Consider the following 18,886-nt stretch of genomic DNA (forward strand, 5'->3'; position numbering starts at 1 on the left):
ATTAAACAAACATACCCCAACTTATCTTTCCAGTGTAAATGGGAGATGAAGAAATTACAAGCTGAATTTTTTTCTAAGTGGGGTAGTAAATATCCACAACCAATCGAATCCACCCTAATCCACACTTGTATAGAGGGAATCCTACAGAAAGAGAATAGGTAAGAAACAAAGAAGCTCCAGTGGTGGGAAAATCCATGTGTTATCAACAAGGCCTCCTGCCAGAAAGAGTGTGAAGCATCATCCTGATTGTGAAGACAGCGCTGGGGCACCTGGGTGCTCAGTCAGTTAAGCTAAGCATCTGACTTCAGCTCAGGTCATGATCTCACGGTTCATGGGTTCAAACCCCATGTCATGATCTCACGGTTCATGGGTTCAAACCCCATGTCAAACCCCAGGCTCCAGAGCCTGGAGCCTGCTTTGGATTCTGTGTGTCCTTTCTCTGCCCCTTCCATGCCCATGCTCTGTCTCTCTGTCTCTCAATAATAAATTAAGATTTAAAAATTAAAAAAAGACAGTGTTAACACCAAGTATAAGAGCTGAATTACTCATGCAAATGACCATGTTCTATACGAAACAAAAACATTTAAAATCAGATCAAAACACAGAAACCAAATATTTGTTGTATATAAGGGCACACCTAAAACAAGGTGCTTAGGGTTCTTATTTTTTTAAATGGCCAGGTAGGCAAATATAAACAAAAATAAAATCTTGTTAGACAAAGTAAAATTTAGTCTCAAAGCATTAAAGAGACAAAGAAGGGAACTTATAAATTTCAAGGTTAAAATTCACAATAAAGATAACACAGTTAAGAACATCTATGAAACAGCATGGAGCAACACTCAGAAAACTGAAACCAAAGGATGTACAAAAGGAAATAGGCAATTAATAACAAATGTATTTATACCAGCTCAACTCCTTCAGTCTATGATGGGCCAGGTGGACATAGAAGATCTCCAACAAATGATCACGAAGGTAGATCATAAAGATAAAAATATAAAAAATACAAAAAGAGTTTATTTTTGAATATATTATATATATGTTTTATTTTACCATGTAGAAATATTAAATCTTAGGTAAAAGGCAAAATATGTCAAAATTGTAGAACTGATGAAAACACAGAGGTTCTGGACTAAATAATGCTCACGGGAAAATCTATAGACTTCAGTATTTATGTTGGACTGCCTGAATGGCTGGGTCAGTTTAGCGTCCAACTTTTGGTTTTGACTCAGGTTATAATCTCACAATTTTGTGAGTTGGAGCCCTGTTTTGGGCTTTGCGCTGGCAGTGTGGAGCTTGTTTGGGATTCCTTTTCTCTCTCTCTCTCTCTCTCATCCTTTCCCATTTGCACTGTTTCTGTCTCTCTCAAATAAACTTTTTTAAAAAAGTATTTATGTTAACAAGAATGGAAAAGAATAAAAATAATTGAATTAAACCCATAGAATGTGTCAGGCACACACACACATATGTGTATACATGCGTACATATGGGTGATATGCATACACTGTATACATATGTACATGTTAGTCCAAGGCCACACCACCCTGAATGCGCCCGATCTCGTCATATATACAGGTTTTATGTGCATATGTACAAAAATATCTATATATAAAAGTAGATGTGAGAACAGAGTAAACAGGGGAAAAAAGAATAATCTCTTTGAGATGCATTTTTTTAATGTAATTTGACTAATGTAGTTTGTTTCACACATCAAAAATAAAATAGAATCAAATGGGAAAAGTAAGCTTATTTCTACTACCCCATCCACTCACACCCCACGCGCTGGAATTTCAGTCCAGACCAAATTTCCTAATGATTATACTATGGAGAAGGTGGAAAGGATTACCTTTTGGGGGTCCACACATTTAAGTTATTAGTATTATTCCAGTGTAAAACAGAAATTCTTAAAATTTATTTATTTATTTTGAAAGAAAGAGTGAGCAGGTGAGACAGAGAAAAAGGGAGAGAAAGAATCCCAAGCAGCTCTACACCGACAGTGCAGAGCCTGATGTAGGGCTTGAACTCACGAACCATGAGATCATGACCTGAGCTGAAACCAAGAGTGGGACGCTTAACCAACTGAGCCCCCCAGGTGCCCCCAGAATAAAATTTTTATTTGGTTCCTGACTTTCTGGCAATCCTTGATTATACATTAACCATTATTACTTAAGCCCCCTGTCAAATACCTTGAGAATATCACAAGTTAAATTAACAACAAACAGAATTTTAAGCCAGGCATGAAAAAATATATAATGAGATTTTTATTTTAGAGCGATCACACTGTTAACAGTCTAGAAGTAAGTTGAAGTTGAATTTCAGTAAGAAGAGGAGGGAAGTTGGATAGTAAAAAGTGAAAACACAAACAGAACACTTTCTCAAAACTTGACAGCCCAGGGGAAGCGGGATGAGGCAATGGTCGAAGTGAAAGGCAAAAGGAAGTGTTTGACATAAGACAGGTGATAAATCATAGAATAAAGTACCGGAGGAAACTACAGTTATAGAAAGCAGTAGGACTGGCCTTAAATAAGAAAGACATTTTCATTGCTGAGTTATATGGATTATAAAGTATGAGGTTGGACACAGACACAGATAAAAAGGGGATACAGATACACAGATGGAGGGATGGAAAAGATTAGGGAGATTCAAACTGATGAATTCTTTCTTTCATGTGGTGGAAGCCTTATCTCAAAAAGGAAAGGTTAGTACAAGTGGTGTACGTAGGCAATAAAAGGCGTGATGACAGGGATTTTTAGGGAACGGTTATGACAGTTCGAAGTGCAGAAAGCATAGGATCCATAAAAGTATGATGGAACCACGCCTGAGTGTTATGTTCTCTAGTGTGGCTCAGATCACTACTGGTTATATAAAAAGGAATGGGTCAGTGAATACAGTAATTTAAGGAACTACTACTAAGTAGCCATTTGCCAGGGGTGGGAGCATATTCCCTTTATATATATTAAAAATAATTTTACTTCCTTCAGCTAATGAAAGATTAGATGGCACAGATAAAATAAGCAAATTAGTAATGGTGGTCTATTCTTTTTTTTCTTTCAATCTCCACTCTGCCTTATCCAGATTTGATTTGATTTGATTTTTTTAATTCAATAATTTATTACCAAGTTGGTTTTGGTGGGAATGTAAACTGGTGCAGCCGCTCTGGAAAACAGTGTGGAGGTTCCTCAAAAAACTATCCATAGAACTCCCCTATGGCCCAGCAATAGCCCTGCTGGGGAGTTACCCAAGGGATACAGAAGTGCAGATGCATAGGGGCACATGTACCCCAATGTTCATAGCAGCACTGTCAACAATAGCCAAAACATGGAATGGTAGCCTATTCTCAGAAAGGAATAAATGAAACAAAATGTAATAATGAGTAAACAATGTCAATACATTCAAACTCCCATGTTCTTACCAATTCGAGTGATTTTATTGTGTGAAAGTTCAAGATTTTGGATATTAGTGCAGCCATCCAAACCATGAAAAGAAGTCAGTTGATTTTTATTAAGAAGAAGAACACAGAGATCTTCTAAATTTTCACAATTGATAGTCTCAATATGGTTTTCCTAAAACAAAAAACAAATGTAATTAGTTTCATTTCAATGGTTATTACTGAAACATTTAAAGCTTACAAAAAGAGGAAGGATGAGATACACGATCTCCAAGCAAATATCCAAATCCCTGACTTTTAAGAGAAATGTGTAGAATGTTATGGTGCCTAGATGAAAATATTTACTTATCTAATAAATAATTAACTATTTTATATTTATTAATAATCTTTCAAAATACAGAACACAGGATCATGTAACAAAATATGTCAAGCAATCTAAGTGAACAAAAGTGAACACTTGGTCACAGTTCCATTAAAACTGTCATTTTAAAGACTGAAACAAGGTGAAATCTCCCCCCTTCCCTTCCTCAGTCCATTTTGCTCCCTTCCTCTCCAGAGAACACCAATATTGGGAATTAGGTACGCATCTCATTTGTATGTTTATACTTGTCCTACGCATACATATCTCTGCAATACATAATCTGGTTTCGGTGTCAAGATCCTGTGTCTAGGATGTAAAAGCAGTTCTTTTTCTCTTTTTTCTTTTTCTTTTTCTTTTTTTTTTTTTTTTTTTTTTGCTAGAGAGAGCACAAGCAGGAGCCAAGGAGGGACAGAGTGACAACGGGGAACAGAGGATCTGAAGAGGGCTCTGAGCTGACAGCCGTGAGCCCGATGCAGGCCTCAAACTCACAAACCCTGAGATCACGTCATGACAATTGACAAAAGCCAATGTCAGCCGCTTAACCAACTGAGCTGCCCAGGTGCCCCAGCAATTCTATTTCTTAAGACCACAGAGAGATAAATGGGCTTTTAAGAATCATAAGGGTGTAGTATCACGGCATCCCTCTCAAAAATATTTATGAGCATAAACCCTTTGTCTAATGGAGTGAACTTAATAAGAAGCATAAGAAATCCAGAAAGCTTTAAAAGAAAATCAGATGGGTGGAAACACTGCCTGTGTGAATTGAAAAGAATAGAAGTCAAATGAAAAGGAGCCTCAAGCAACAACTCCCAACCCCCCACCATCTCCTATGGGGAAATAACAGGCTGAGAAAAATTCTCAGCTGCAAACAGCACTTCTTATGGAAAAAGAAGTATGCCTTGAGAATGGAGTCAAAACCCCAGTGGGCAGACCCCAGAGTCAGAGAAAACTATTTTCATGGGACAGAACGGAGCCTTTATTATGGAAATGATATATGTTTAGCTACAGAACAAGGACTGCGATGGGCTTCTTGTTTTCTTTCATCTTAAATGGGAGTGGCTATTGTAACTAATCAAGCCCTATCTCACCACTGCCTGTGAGTGTTGGGGGGAGGGGACAGTGAGAGAAGATGACTTCTCATTTTACCTCACAGATCTCTGACTTGAAAGAACGCTACGGGAGCATGTCATCTCCATTTGGATCTGATTTAGATGAGAAAATTCTGTGCTTCAAGTGTAAGTCTGTTGTCATAAAGTGATGAGATTTAGGGGTTTCTGGCACATGAGTGTATTTTGCATGTGGAAGAATGTAACTCCTTATGAGCCCAGGGGCAACTTTGATAAGCCCCAATACACCTCACAACCCAGTATTCACAAATCCACCCAGCTTCATCTCACACAAATTCAGACGTGGTGAGCAGGATGCCAGCAGAATCTTGATAAACATTTGCATATTGGAGATTTGTCTTTCTCTTGGGACAGGGCTACTCTGTAAAGAAGCTCAAAATGGAAGAGACAGAGGCACGCGCATGCACACACACACACACACACACACACACACACACAGATGGAGAGAAAGAAGGATTGAAATTCCAATCTCACAAGGCACCAGATATATAAGAAAAGGCCTTTTGGACATTCCAGCCACAGTTTCAAATTATTTAAGAGACTCAGTCATCAAAACATGAAGCAGAAGAAATGCCCAGAAAACCCTGGCCTCAAATCACAGCCCTAGAACCATGAGCAACTAAGATAGTTGTTGTTTTAATTTACTAAGTAATGTCATTTGTTATGCAGCAAAAAGGAACAACAACAATCACTACAACACCTGCAAATAGAGACAAGTGATTTCCAGGTCATACTTCCTAATCATCTGTCCACAATGGTTCTCACAAATTTTGGTCCTTGATCTCTTTAAACCTGTGTTACAGGTTAGTATGGAAAATGTTTCTTCAAAATTATCATTTCTAAAATGTAAACATAAGTCCATCTTATATTTTATTATAGGATAAATAATGAGGGGAACAGAGGACATACCTGTGCATCAATGTGCTTCAGTTTTTTACAGTTACTCAGGCCATGCAAAGAAGTTAATCCACAGCGTCGGAGAGACAGAAATTGAAGGTTTGGACAGTCTGCCAGTGTGGAAAGACTACAACCTGGTAAATCTTGAAATGTAACTGTGGTAACCTAGAGAACTCAAGAAAATTGGAGTGCATAATATTATATAACAATAATGAATATAAACTATATTAGCCTTGCAAAATTGTTTTTTTTTAATTTTTCTTATGTCTTTATTTTATTTTGAGAGATAGAGAGACAGAGTGTGAGTAGAGGAGGGCCGAGAGAGAGGGAGACACAGAATCTGAAACAGGCTCCAGGCTCTGAGCTGTCAGCACAGAACCTGATGTAGAACTCGAACCCATGGACTGTGAGATCATGACCTGAGCCAAAGTTGGCTGCTTGACCAACTGAGCCACCCAGGCTCCCTAACAAAGTTGTTTCTAAAAGTTCATATAAGGGGCACCTGGGTGGCTCAGTCAGTTAAGCATCCAACTTCAGCTCAGGTCAGGATCTCGTGGTTCGTGGGTTCAAGCCCCGCATGGAGCTCTGTGCTGACAGGTCAGAATTGACAGGATCCTGCATTGGATTCTCTGTCCCTCTCTCTACCCCTCTTCCATTTGTAATCTCTCCTTCTCTCTCAATAATAAATAAACATTAAAGAATGTTTTTAATAAAAATAAAAATAATTCATCTAAAAAACTAAAGACATATATTGAAAATTGACTTATTAACAACTCAATTTCAATTAAGTTTTCTGACCTCTTTTGTTCCTCACACAGAAAGGCCAAATAATGCAATCATCCATGACCAATTCAAATTCAAAACCAATATGCATAGAAGCAATAATATAATCATTTATTAGCTCACTCCCTAATTTTTCACCAAATTCACTTTCTGTTACAATTATTTTTGCACTATTTTAAGCACTGTACTACATAAATGTTTAAGATCTGTGTTTGACAATATCCTAGAGATATCTGGATAGTAACAGGAGCCACAAAATGTCAGGGGATAGATTTTGTATCCAGCTCTCTATGCTTCAACTAGAACAGCTCAATTATCTTCCAAAAATAAAGAAAATTTGAGAAATTATAGAACCTGTGATAAATAGAACCATGCAATAATAATTAAACTCTGTAGTAAAAATAATTTCATTTTACAAGTCCTCTGATTATAATGGTATGAATCATTCCTAGCTAATATACTCAAAGCATATAGAATCTGTCATACAGCAAAATCATGAATGTATTCTGTATTTCGAAACACTTTGAAGACCATACATTTATGAGATTTCTTATTACTGAGATATTACTGTGGGTTCAATACTTCACAAAGCTTGTATCTTAAAGAACTTCTCTATCCTGTTTTAGTCTTTTTAACTGAAGAAAATTCAATATCAAAGAATGTACTCAACTTTGTGGTATGTGTATTAAGGTCTTCACTTATAGTTCCACAAGAATATGTCATATAACAGGAATATTTTTGGATTGCTGAAAAGCACTCTACATAGTAAATTTAAGAGCTCCCATATAAGTAAAATGTCAGAAAATAAATATGTTGGTTCTTCATTATAATTGAGTCCATTTACTGAAATAACTATATATGTTAAGTAATATTATAGTAAAAATACTTTTACACATTTCATATCAAAAATCCTACCTAAGGCTAGGTTTCTCATGTACTAAAAAACAATTTTAATATTATTAGCTTTATAAGAAGAGTATAGTATATCTTATACTGAAAACAGAGATTCAAACATGTGCTATTGAAATTGAAAGCACAATTGCTTCAGAAAAATCTAGAAAAAGTACAAAACTCTTAAGTACAGTAACTCTTCTTCATATGGAACATTTACTGTGCATTAAATTAAACTGAAAATTTTAAATTTACATTTTATGTAAGTGAATAGGAAGACCATATGGTCATGGAGGTAAAAAGAAGGAATTAGGTCCACTCCTTAAATAGCAAAACTAATAATATTTTTAAAACTTCAGGGGAATACATTTCTAGTATCATAATTATTTCAAGAATTTTTCAGTTATTATAATCTAAAATAGCTTTTGAAACAAATTTCCATTTGTGTCAAGAAACCCACATTATATTACCCATTTAATTTGTCCACAGAGAACCTATAAATTCTGTAATTGGGAAGCTAGCTCTCTACTAAAAAGTGAACACACTATTTAGAACTAAACACTTAAAAACTGAAAACTCCAGAGATACCTGGGTGGCTCAGTCGTTTAAGTGTCTGACTTTGGCTTAGATCATGATTTCGCAGTTTGTGGGTTCAAACCTTACAGCTCAGAGCCTGAGGCCTGCCTCCAATTCCGTGTCTCTTTCCTCTCTGCCCCTCCCCTGCTCTTGCTCTGTCTCTCTAAATAACAAATAAACATTAAAAAAAACACAAAAACTAAAAACTACAGAACTGCAGACTTATAGTAACAAATGCTTCTCTACCATCTAGTGTATATGATCCTGCCTGACTTCACAATATGCTACTTATAATCACCTATAATAAACAATAAGGTTCTAATTTTTATGATATGGTCATTTCTCTAGTTTAATTTAATTACAGTAAAGAAATGACAACTGCTCCAGTGTCCTTGTTAATGGTATCTACTTTTGAATGTGAGGCATTTCAATAATATTTCCTCCTCCTTTTTATGAAAGATTTTAAAATATCTTTATATATATAGCAATTTATTATCTATCCTACCATAGGTTTTGCCAAACATGAGATCAAAATAAATTTTTACGTTAGTCATGTTTTGATCTCAGCATGATAATAATCACATAAATAAAACTGCTTCATGCCCCAAATATTAAGGTCAATATAGAATTAATACTCATAGGCATTCACCACTTCATAGTCAGCCTGAAAAAGAGCAACTGAGGCATAGTGGATAGTCACTAAATGCTTCTGAACTAAATGAAGGAATAAACTGCCCTGTGGCAAAACTAAAATATGCTAATAGCATTCACAGTTTTTTCCTTAAAATGGGTAATATGCAGATATTTTGATACTACTATTTTCAGGCTCTCATAACTTGAAAAAACTGTTCTCCTATAGAACCTATAGCTCATTCATTATATTTTAATACAAGATAACAAATCAGTTTTCTACTTAACAATCATCTATAAGCCCCTAAATCCTTGACAGATCACAGTACATAAAATGACCTAAAATAGCTCTATAATTTTAGAGATTTCACTCTCAATTGTTCTTGAGTTCAACATGAGAAGTGTCAGGCATCTATGTAAACTGTAATTACAAAATAATGAAAGTCATGACTCTTGGTTTTGCTTTTGGCAGAACATCTGTTCTGTGACACAATTTTAAATCTCTTTAAGTAATATTTAAAAATCAGCTGCAAAGAGACTGAATCTGAGTAATTATGGGTTTAAATGAAACAGAATCTAACTTCTAGTAGTTCCTATACCATTACAACACCAGTTTATTAAAATTTGCCTTATATAAGGATGTGAAACATTCTGATCTGAAAGTTAATCAACAGCTGAGATGCTATCTTCCATGTCATGTTACAAAGACATATAAGAAAAAGCACTCTTTTATGGTTATTTAAGCAAATTATCATTAGTAACAAAACAGCAAAAATAAAATAAAATTGAATTAATTAGAACACTAAAAATAGAAAAAATATATATATTAGTTGTCAATAATCATTGCTTGAGATCCAAGTTTGACAATGACTATTTTATATATATATAGGAGTCCTAGGCTATAATCTTCTTATATATTATTTTAAAACTCAACAATCCTATCCAACAGATATTGCTCTTCCCAGTTTATAGAGGATAAAACTGAGACTCAGAAAGATCAAGCACTTTGCCCAAGGTGACACAGCCAGTAAATGGCAGATATAAAATTAGGACACTGATCTTGATACAAGGCTTCTTAGTACTTCATTAAATTATACTTAAATAACTTTTATATTAATTTTTTTCATTAATACATTCTATAAAATGCAAAGCTAGTAGTCATACGGAGAATAAGATCAACATTCAGTTGGAATTTTTATTCATGCACTTATCCATCCTCCTCCTCTTTCATCCCACAGTCAAGTAATGAAAACCGCTATTTGCCTGACAATATGTAAAGAAGTATAGACAAGATGCAGACCCGATTTCATGTGCTAAAGGCTGAAAGTGAGAGATTAAAAGAAGCAAAATGAATTCATCACTGGGAGAAATTCTAGAAGAGTAAACATTTCTCTTCTAAAGGTCTTCTCCAGAAAGACCTTCCAAAGATGGCAATGACTGATCAAGATAAGGACAAAGATGTGGAGCTAAGAGATTAGAAAGTCAAAGTAAGAGAGTCATGGGTCGGTATGTAGTAGTGAATAAAGAAGACATCAAGACAAACCATCTACTAGGGTTGTAAAGTATCATTACAAGACGATCCTTTATAACACTTCTGCCTTTGTAGACTCATTCATAAATATTTTTCAACTTTATACTGCATACTGGATGCTTCAAAGAAAAATTAAATGTTTGAAATAGGTGTGTGGGCCATGATTAGAGGATTACAGTGTCCTTTACAACATTTCTACTCAGATTAATCCATGGACTAACACCAACAGTGTCATCCAGGGGCACTGAAAAAAAATGCAGAGCATTGAGGCTAGCCACTAGACCCATGAATGAGAACTGACACTTTAAAATTCCCAGGTGATCTGTATACGTGGTATAGTTTGCAAGGATTTGCTCTAAGAAATAAGAGGGTTAATCCTATACTGTATGTATATTGACAAGAGTTTCAAAGAAAGAACAGAGTGAATAGAAGAAACACCAATCAGACAGGTTCACACATTTTAACTTCTTCAGTACTCTTCTTACTGAACAGAGGAGAGACCCACAAAGAGAAGAGAATCACTGTTTTCGTTTTTTAACGTTTTTTTATTATTAGGAGACAGAGAGACAGACCATGAGCAAGGGAGGGGTGGGGGGGCACAGATCTGAAGCAAGCTCCAGCCTCTGAGCTGTCAGAACAGACAGAGCCCCAAGTGGGGCTCAAACTCATAAACCTGAGATCATGACCTGTAGGGAAGTCAGATGCTTAACCAACTGAGCCACCCAGGCGCCCTGCAGCAGTTTTTCTAACTTCAGTTTATGTTAGAAACAAGCAGCCAATGTGCATGAAACCGTCATTCAGACCTAGCTCAAACATATTCATAAGGAAAATTACCCAAAGTAAAAATTATTAGCTAATGTTATAAATTCAGAAAGCCTGCACTAGGGGTGCCTTGGTGGCTCAGTTTGCAAGCATCAGACTTTGGCTGAGATTGTGATCTCAGAGTTCTTGAGTTCAAGCCCTGTATCTGGCTCTGTGCTCACAGGTCAGAGCTTGGAGCCTGCTTTGGATTCTGTGTCTCCCTTTATCTCTGTCTCTATCAAAAACTTAAAAAAAAAAAATTAAAATGTTTTGAAAAAGAAAGCATGCACTAACATCTTAGGGGAAGTAGAAAAAGGATTCCAGAGATAACAGTGCCAAAGAAAAAAATTAATAGAAGAGTTAATGAGTGATTCTATATGTAGCTCTATAGCTCTGATGGAAATAAAAAATACAGTGACTAGGAAGTAGAGGAACTTTAAAGTAATTCTTGTCCTTTATACTGCTTTTTCACATCCCAGAGATCTCTTTAAAGCCAATTATCTCATTACCCTATCAGAGAATTCCCTGAAATCTTATTTATAGAATTATCCAGATCTGTAGTAATGTATTTAACAGTGTATTTATTTGTTTAAAGTCTTTTTGTGTACTATAGTTAGCTCCATAAGGTCAAGACAGGTTTCTTTCTGTTCCTTCAACAGTAAATATTAATCAATCATATTGGATAGTTAAATATTTGCTGGGTGAATGAATTATAAAATTCATATATATTAACATGTTTCTTTTCCTAGGCATCTTGTCTATATCAAAAAACTAAATTTTATTAAATACATTTCACTTTCCAACTCTAGCCAAATATATGTATTTTAATCCTTAAGTCCTTTCTAGTATTATAACACTTGAAATATTTTTTTCCTGCTTTTCTACACATCTGTTAGTTTCTGTCTTAATTTTGGTTGAAAATATGGGCTTTAGAAACCTAGAAAATTAGTAGCAGTTGATGACAACTATTTTAAATTTTAATATATATGTACCATGTTAATATAACACATGACTAAATTCTAGAGTCTTCTATTGTAAGCCTTTCTTTCACAGCTCTTGTCAAGTACAGAGAAATCCACTTCATTCCAAAACAAACCAGTAGGTGATGCTGTGCCCAAGACTATAGCAGAGTAACTGACCGTCAATTTTGGAATTTACTACTCTAATTCAACACTAAATTCCCAGCTGGCTCCATTCTTAGAAGCTTAATAACGACTACAGGAGCCCTGAACATGACTTCAAGATACAAACTAAAACTTCTTATAGTGCTTCACTGAGGAAGAAGATGCCTTGAATAATTTTAGTTGCAATCTTTTAAAAACATCCCTTCTCAAATGGGGGCAATATTTCAATACCAATTTTACTGATTAAGAGACAAAATTCTCAGGACACCTGGGTGGCTCAGTCAGCTGAGGGTCTCAGTCAGTTGAGGGTCTGACATCAGCTCAGGTCATGATGTCTCAGCTCCTGACTTAGAGCCCCACATCGGGCTCTGTGTGGACAGCTCAGAGCCTGGAGCCTGCTTTGGACTCTGCGTCTCCCTCTCTCTCTCTCTCTCTCTCTCTCTCTCTGCCCTTCCTGACTTGTGCTCTCACTCTCTCTCTCTCAAAAATAAGTATTTAAAAAATATTTTTTAAAAGAGACAAAATTCTTGGATACAAAAATGCCTTCTACTGATATTTTTTAATGTTTTATTTATTTTTGACACAGAGAGAGACAGAGCATGAGAGGGGGAGGGGCAGAGAGAGAAGGAGACACAGAACCGGAAGCAGGCTCCAGGCTCTGAGCTAGCTGTCAGCACAGAGCCGACGCGGGGCTGGAACCTATGAAGTGAGATCTGACCTGAGCTGAAGTCAGAGGCTTAACCGACTGAGCCACCCAGGCGCCCCTCTACTGATATTTTTAAAGTTACATTTTAGAGAACCAATTGTAATTAAATATGAAAAAGTATTATAAAGTTATAAAATACCTGCTGTAAAGTATTCCAACGGCCACGCTCAAGAATTTCTAGTGTATTCAAAGGAGGCATGGTGTCGGCTGGGCATTTTACAGGTCTCTTTGTCCTAACAATCTTCTTTTGTTGATTTTGCTTGAAAATTTCAAACCAGGGTTTAAATGATTTTATCCAACGTAGCCTCTTTTCTTCAATAGAAGATAGAAGTGTTGGTTTTGGTAAAGTACAGATCACAATATTTTCACATTCAGCTCTATTATCATGGCATTCTTCTGCGGTTTCTTTAATTTGAGACTTAAGAGAGTTTACTTCTTTAAAAATTGAGGAATTTTTTGCATCAAAATCTCCCAAATCTTCACAAAGAGTATTTCTACCTAAAGTATAATCTTGCTCGTTTATTTTGCTTTCTATATTTATCATAGAATCACTGCTGTTAAAAATCACATCACTATTCAGAGTATTGCCTTTTGAGTTAGCGTCAGTTTCTTTGGATTTTAAATCAATTTCTTGTTCTTGTAGCATTACCTTTTCCCCTTTATCTTTAGGATTTTCTAATTTTAGTGGTTGTTGCTTCACTGAAATCACTAAAATATTATTCTCTTCATATAGTGGTTCATTCTGTTCTGATATCTCTTCTTTTTCTACTTTTTGTACCGTATTCTGTTTATTATCTTTGATTATTTTCTGTGTTTCATTGTTTTCTACCTGGTTAATTCCTGGATTATGTCCTAATATTGTTATTTGGGTGTCTTGTCTCACATTCTCATTCATGGCGGATTTCACATTTTCCCCTTTTTGTATTTGCGACTTTAATTCTTGCAGCTGAAACTGTTCTTTCACATTTTCTTTTAGATCTGGGTATTCCAAGTCAGTTGTTTTGTCTACATCTTCATATTTTCTTTCTTGCTTGATGATTTTTTTTGAATGTTGTTGTTTTGCTAGGTTTTCATTTTTTACTTCCATTTCCATTTCTGCCAAAATTGCCTGATTTGATATGGAATCTTTCAGCTGCACTTGTATTGGTTCTTTTAATACATTTTCTCTCTTATTTGATATTTCAACCAGCCAGTGGGGACCATCTTCCCATCCCTCTGACTTTTCATCCCCTACCTTTTTGGCTATATCATCCTTATTCTTTGACGGATCTTCAACAGTTAAGTGTCTGGCATTATATTCACCTTTCTTTATCACTCTACTCATTATTAGCTGTTTGCTTGCCTCTTCTCTTAATCGTAATTTTTCCTTGTTTAATAGTTGCTCTTTTTCTCTTCTCACAATGTTCTTTTTTTCTTCATATTCTTTTTCTCTCCTCTTCCTTTCCTCTTCCTTCTGCTTTTTTGTCTCTTCTTCTATCTTTTGTTCTTTCTCCAATCTTTTCTGCTTTTCTTCTTCCATCTGTCGTATTTTCGCTTCTTTTTCTTTCCACTCCTGTGCTTTCCTTTTCTTACTTTCTAGTTGTTCTTTTATGATTGGGCCATATTTTTGGTAGGCCACAAATGCTTTATATTTAGCTTGAATTTTTACAGCTGCATTATGCTGCACTTCTAACAAACGCATTTTTTCTTTTTCTTGTAGATCTTTAAATCTTGCTCTTTCTTCTTCCATTTGTAGATGCAACTTTTTAATAAACTCCTAAAGTAAAGTGAGATAATTAGTAGTGTAAACTAATGATATTATTAAAATATCATCTAAAATATAGGCAGAAAACAAATAATAAAATTGAAGTCATGCTGATGTTACTATAAAATTCACTTAGAGGAACAAAAACCATTTATTTTAAAGGATATAATATCTTAAGATATTTTGGAGATTTGATAATGTTAGAAAGTTGACATTCTAATATTATGACTATACTAACCCACCCAGATATAAATTGGGGAATTTCTTAAAGATGGAAAGCATATGAAATTAGAATGACACAGGGATACAGCATAAAAACCACATGCCAAAACCTTCATAGAAGAAAAGGACTTTAAGCACAGAGGCTGCAGATGCAGAGAATTATTTGGTGAGATGATAATACCAGGAAGGCAAGGTAGAACATACACATAAGTGATAAGAGTCACACATTCATCCTTCCTCAGCTCCTAAGAGAGCTGATAAGCACATACTACATTAAATGAGATAATGTGGAGTTAGGTGAGAAAATGTCATTGTCACTAGAGTCCTAACACAAAAGTAAACAGATGGACACAATTCAGCAACTATTTGAGAAAAGCTAACACAAAGGATGTGAGGCAATCAAAATACTTGAACAAGCAGAAGGGAGAACTAGTCTCTGAGACAAAAATAGCTACTAAACCAAATAAAAATTTAAATATTTTTTAGGAAAAACATGTTTTGATAAGAATAATTTTATATAAAACTGAAATGCAAGTACTCAAAAAATATGACTCATTCAAATAAAAAATCAAAATAGAAAGACTTTAAATAGGTGTTGGCTAAAGAAAAACTTCTCCGTTAAGTGTTTTTCCAAAACAATCTGCAAAACCACAAGGACATCAAATATACGACAGAGGCTTTCAGGTGTCAGAAGGATCGATACAGAAACTCCAACATGACGAGGAGGAGTTACAGCTAAAGACCTGAGAAGGATTAAAGAGAAGAAAGTAATAGAAAACTGTTTTCTAAACCAAAAGGCCATAAGGTAAGATAAAGAGTGGAGTTAACTTCTCACACATACACATAGACACACATGCTCTGATACCCTCACACAGATGCAGTAATATTTCAGAATCCTAAGGAATGTAAGCACCATGAAGGCAGGAGTTATTTCTGTTTTATCCACTGCTTACCTGAACACTCAGAAGTGCTGGGCATGTGATAAGAAATCAGTAAATTTGTGTGGATAAATGCAAAAAGTGAAAAATCCTAAAGCTTCAAAAAAGCTTATAAGGAAGGAATATCAAATCTACAATGATAACACAGGCAGAAATATCTAAAAATGAAATGGAGTTAGATCTTTAAATTGTTAAAACCAAATGGTAATAAGTCTGGATTCTATATCCCATGAAACAAATCATTCGATTGTGAAAGCAAAACAATATTTTCAAGTGTGCAAAAATAAATAAAATTTGCCATCCAAAATTATTTTTGATGGGTATTTAGGCATACATTCCAGGAAATGGAAACTGAGTCCAGAAATCAGGGGAAGACTCGGGATTCAAAGAACACTAATGATCAAAGAAACCATTTAGCACTGTCTTGTACTTTCTTCTACTATTTTCTTCATTCTGTCATTTCACTCAAGAAGTGAGCTGTTAGTTTACTGTTGCTCCTTTTTAGGTAATGTGCCTTTTTCTCTGGCAACTTTTACAACTTTCCACCCCTTGTCTTGATTTTCAATCATTACACTAGCAAATTCCCAAGTGTGGTTTTGTCTGTATTGATTCTGTATGGAGGTCATTAATCAACTTTGAATGTTCAGATCAATTTTCTTTTAACTATTTCAACTATTATCTCTTCATCCACTGTTTCTGCTCCATTTTCTTTCCCCTATCCTTCAAAAAATATCATTATACAGATGTTCTATCTTTTCACTACATTTCATATATTTCTTGAACTTTCTTCTGTTTTCCAATGTTTTGTCCTCTGTGCTTTAATTTGGATATTTCTTCTGAACTTGTTTCAGTTTCACTAATGCTCTCATCTGCTGAGTCAAACTGTCAAACTTATGGCCTGAATTTTTAAGTATATGTACTGAACTTTTCAACTCTATAATCTATGCTTGACACTTCATTATAGACTCTAGTTCTCTTTTCGTAGCATCTATCTGTTTAACATGTGGCTATGGCATGATAGTTATAGATATTTTAATGCCTCTCCTACTCCAACATTTGGGTTACCTGTAGGTAAGCTACTATTGTCTTTATTCTCCCTTGTCATTCATATGTACTGTCTGTTCACATGCCTAACCAACTTTTTTATTTAAATATTCACAATAGAGAAAATCATATTATGATATATAACATTATCAAATCACTATGCTGTACCCTTCAATCTTACACAATGTTAAACGTCAAATATGTATATATATATTTTTTAAATGGATAGTAGAAACCTACTTTTTCAGGAGTACGTTTATATAGGGAAAAGACTTGTCAGAAAGACAAAGAAAGGTAGACTGTTTAGCTGGATATCAGGATTATAAGAAATTTTATCTATTTCATGCTTATAATTAAAATAATTTTACATAAACTGTGAGTTAAGTAAATTTAAACTAAAGGTCATTAGAATGAGCTTGAATTCACAAGCATTATTTAACATTCAATTGTGTTCAAGAAATGAAGGAATTTTCATAGCCATCTTCAATCATAATGGAATATTCATAATAGCATCTTAATCTTAAATCTCAAATTTTAAAAAATTATAGAATTATAATTTTATAAAGACATATACACTCACTGAACCAGTTTATTTTAATTTTTAGGACATTATATTACAAGAATAATGTCTAGTGATTAATGAATTTTTAAAGTCTTAGTAAATTAAATCCTATACCAGCTAGACAATATTATTTTTAAATGTCCATTTCAAGTATAATAATTACTTCAAATGAAGAATGATTATTGTGATGAAAAAAAGGAAAAAATATATACCTCATGCTGTTTAAATTTCTCTTTCCATATTTCCTCTTCTTTATGGAGTTCATCATTCATCTTGTCCTGTTCTTGCTGAACATAAGGTAATATTGAGATTTTATATTCAAGTATCAAAAAAATATATATGATCATTACAATTGGTTCTTACAACCTATATTTGTAAATAATAGTTAAAGATAAAAACTCACCCAATGATTCTGTTATTCGTAGTACGATAACAACTTTAATCTCAAACTAATGTGTCACATAAATAATACCTAAGGTTCCCATTTAAGCACATAAACATGTTGGCAGCCTGGGAAAGTTGTTTTATGTATCTGAGTATGTTTATTTATGAATAAAACGTATTTACTAGATATGCTGTTGGACAACACAAAAATTACAAATATTACATCTTACAAATACATATGTAAGATGAGTTTTGCATTATATAATATTCTTCTCTCCTCCCCATCCCATTTAACTCACCTAACCCATCAGTTCCGTGGATAATGTTTTTTTTTATTAGCATCTATTTTGCTAAGGCTCTGAAGAATAAACAAGATCAGTAAAATGTAATCCCTTTCCTATAAAATGTAACCTGTAATATGGAAACACTATCATAAGTTCACATATTATCTCAAATTTAGCAGAAGAAATTTATCTCAAGAGAAGACTATAATGCATCACAGCAGAAAGAGGTGTTATAACTGGAGGATCATCAAAGATGTCATGCACTCAGCTATGACTGGAGCTGAAATGACTAAGCTTTCAAGAGGTTAAACAGACATGTTAAATTAAACAGACAGAGTTTATTAAATTTGTTTTCAATAGGAAATTGCCTATTGTTCTGTTTTTAGGAAAATTAAAAGTTTACATTAGATACAGTTAAAGACAAAAAGCCAGAGTCATTAAAGAGATAATAAGGTAGGTATTAGAAAAGTCCATGTAAGAATTAAGGAGAGCCTTCTGTAGATAGGATGGCAGGAGTGAGAACAGATATAAAGACAATGTAAACATGAAATTGCCAAAAACTACCAGCTGATTGGAAATAAAGGAAATAGCATTATTTCTTTGGCTATAATCTTATATATAAGCAGAGAAATAACAAAATCCTCTGGGGGTGCCTGGGTGGAGTCAGTTAAGTGGTCAGCTCTTGATTTCCACTTAGTTCATGCTCACAGGTTTCCTATTTCCTAAGATGGATCCCAGCATCCAGTTCTGTGCTGACAGTGCTGAGACTACTTGGGATTCTCTTTCTCCCCCTACTCTGCTCACGCAGTCTCTTTCCCTCTCTCTCCCAAAATAAAGAAATGAATATTTTTTTAAAAAGTCCTCTGACAGCACTATGGTTAATGCGCTTGTGGAAC

At 34.7% G+C, this 18,886-nt stretch overlaps 1 protein-coding gene across 6 annotated transcripts in view; it reads right to left on the reverse strand.

Moving 5' to 3' along the window:
• The window catches only part of LRRIQ1 (leucine rich repeats and IQ motif containing 1), a 201,001-nt gene that overhangs the window by 164,167 nt on the left and 17,948 nt on the right, over positions 1 to 18,886 (reverse strand). For all 6 annotated transcript variants that reach the window (XM_029955741.1, XM_029955739.1, XM_029955738.1 and 3 more), the window contains exons 7-10: positions 17,535 to 17,609; positions 12,952 to 14,568; positions 5,783 to 5,935; positions 3,410 to 3,560 (exon numbers count right to left, since the gene is read on the reverse strand). In XM_029955741.1, the coding sequence (XP_029811601.1) occupies positions 3,410 to 3,560; positions 5,783 to 5,935; positions 12,952 to 14,568; positions 17,535 to 17,609 (1,996 nt within the window). The remainder of the gene's footprint in view (positions 1 to 3,409; positions 3,561 to 5,782; positions 5,936 to 12,951; positions 14,569 to 17,534; positions 17,610 to 18,886) is intronic.

This window comes from Suricata suricatta, chromosome 10 (genome assembly GCF_006229205.1).
Source record: "Suricata suricatta isolate VVHF042 chromosome 10, meerkat_22Aug2017_6uvM2_HiC, whole genome shotgun sequence".
NCBI lineage: Eukaryota > Metazoa > Chordata > Mammalia > Carnivora > Herpestidae > Suricata > Suricata suricatta.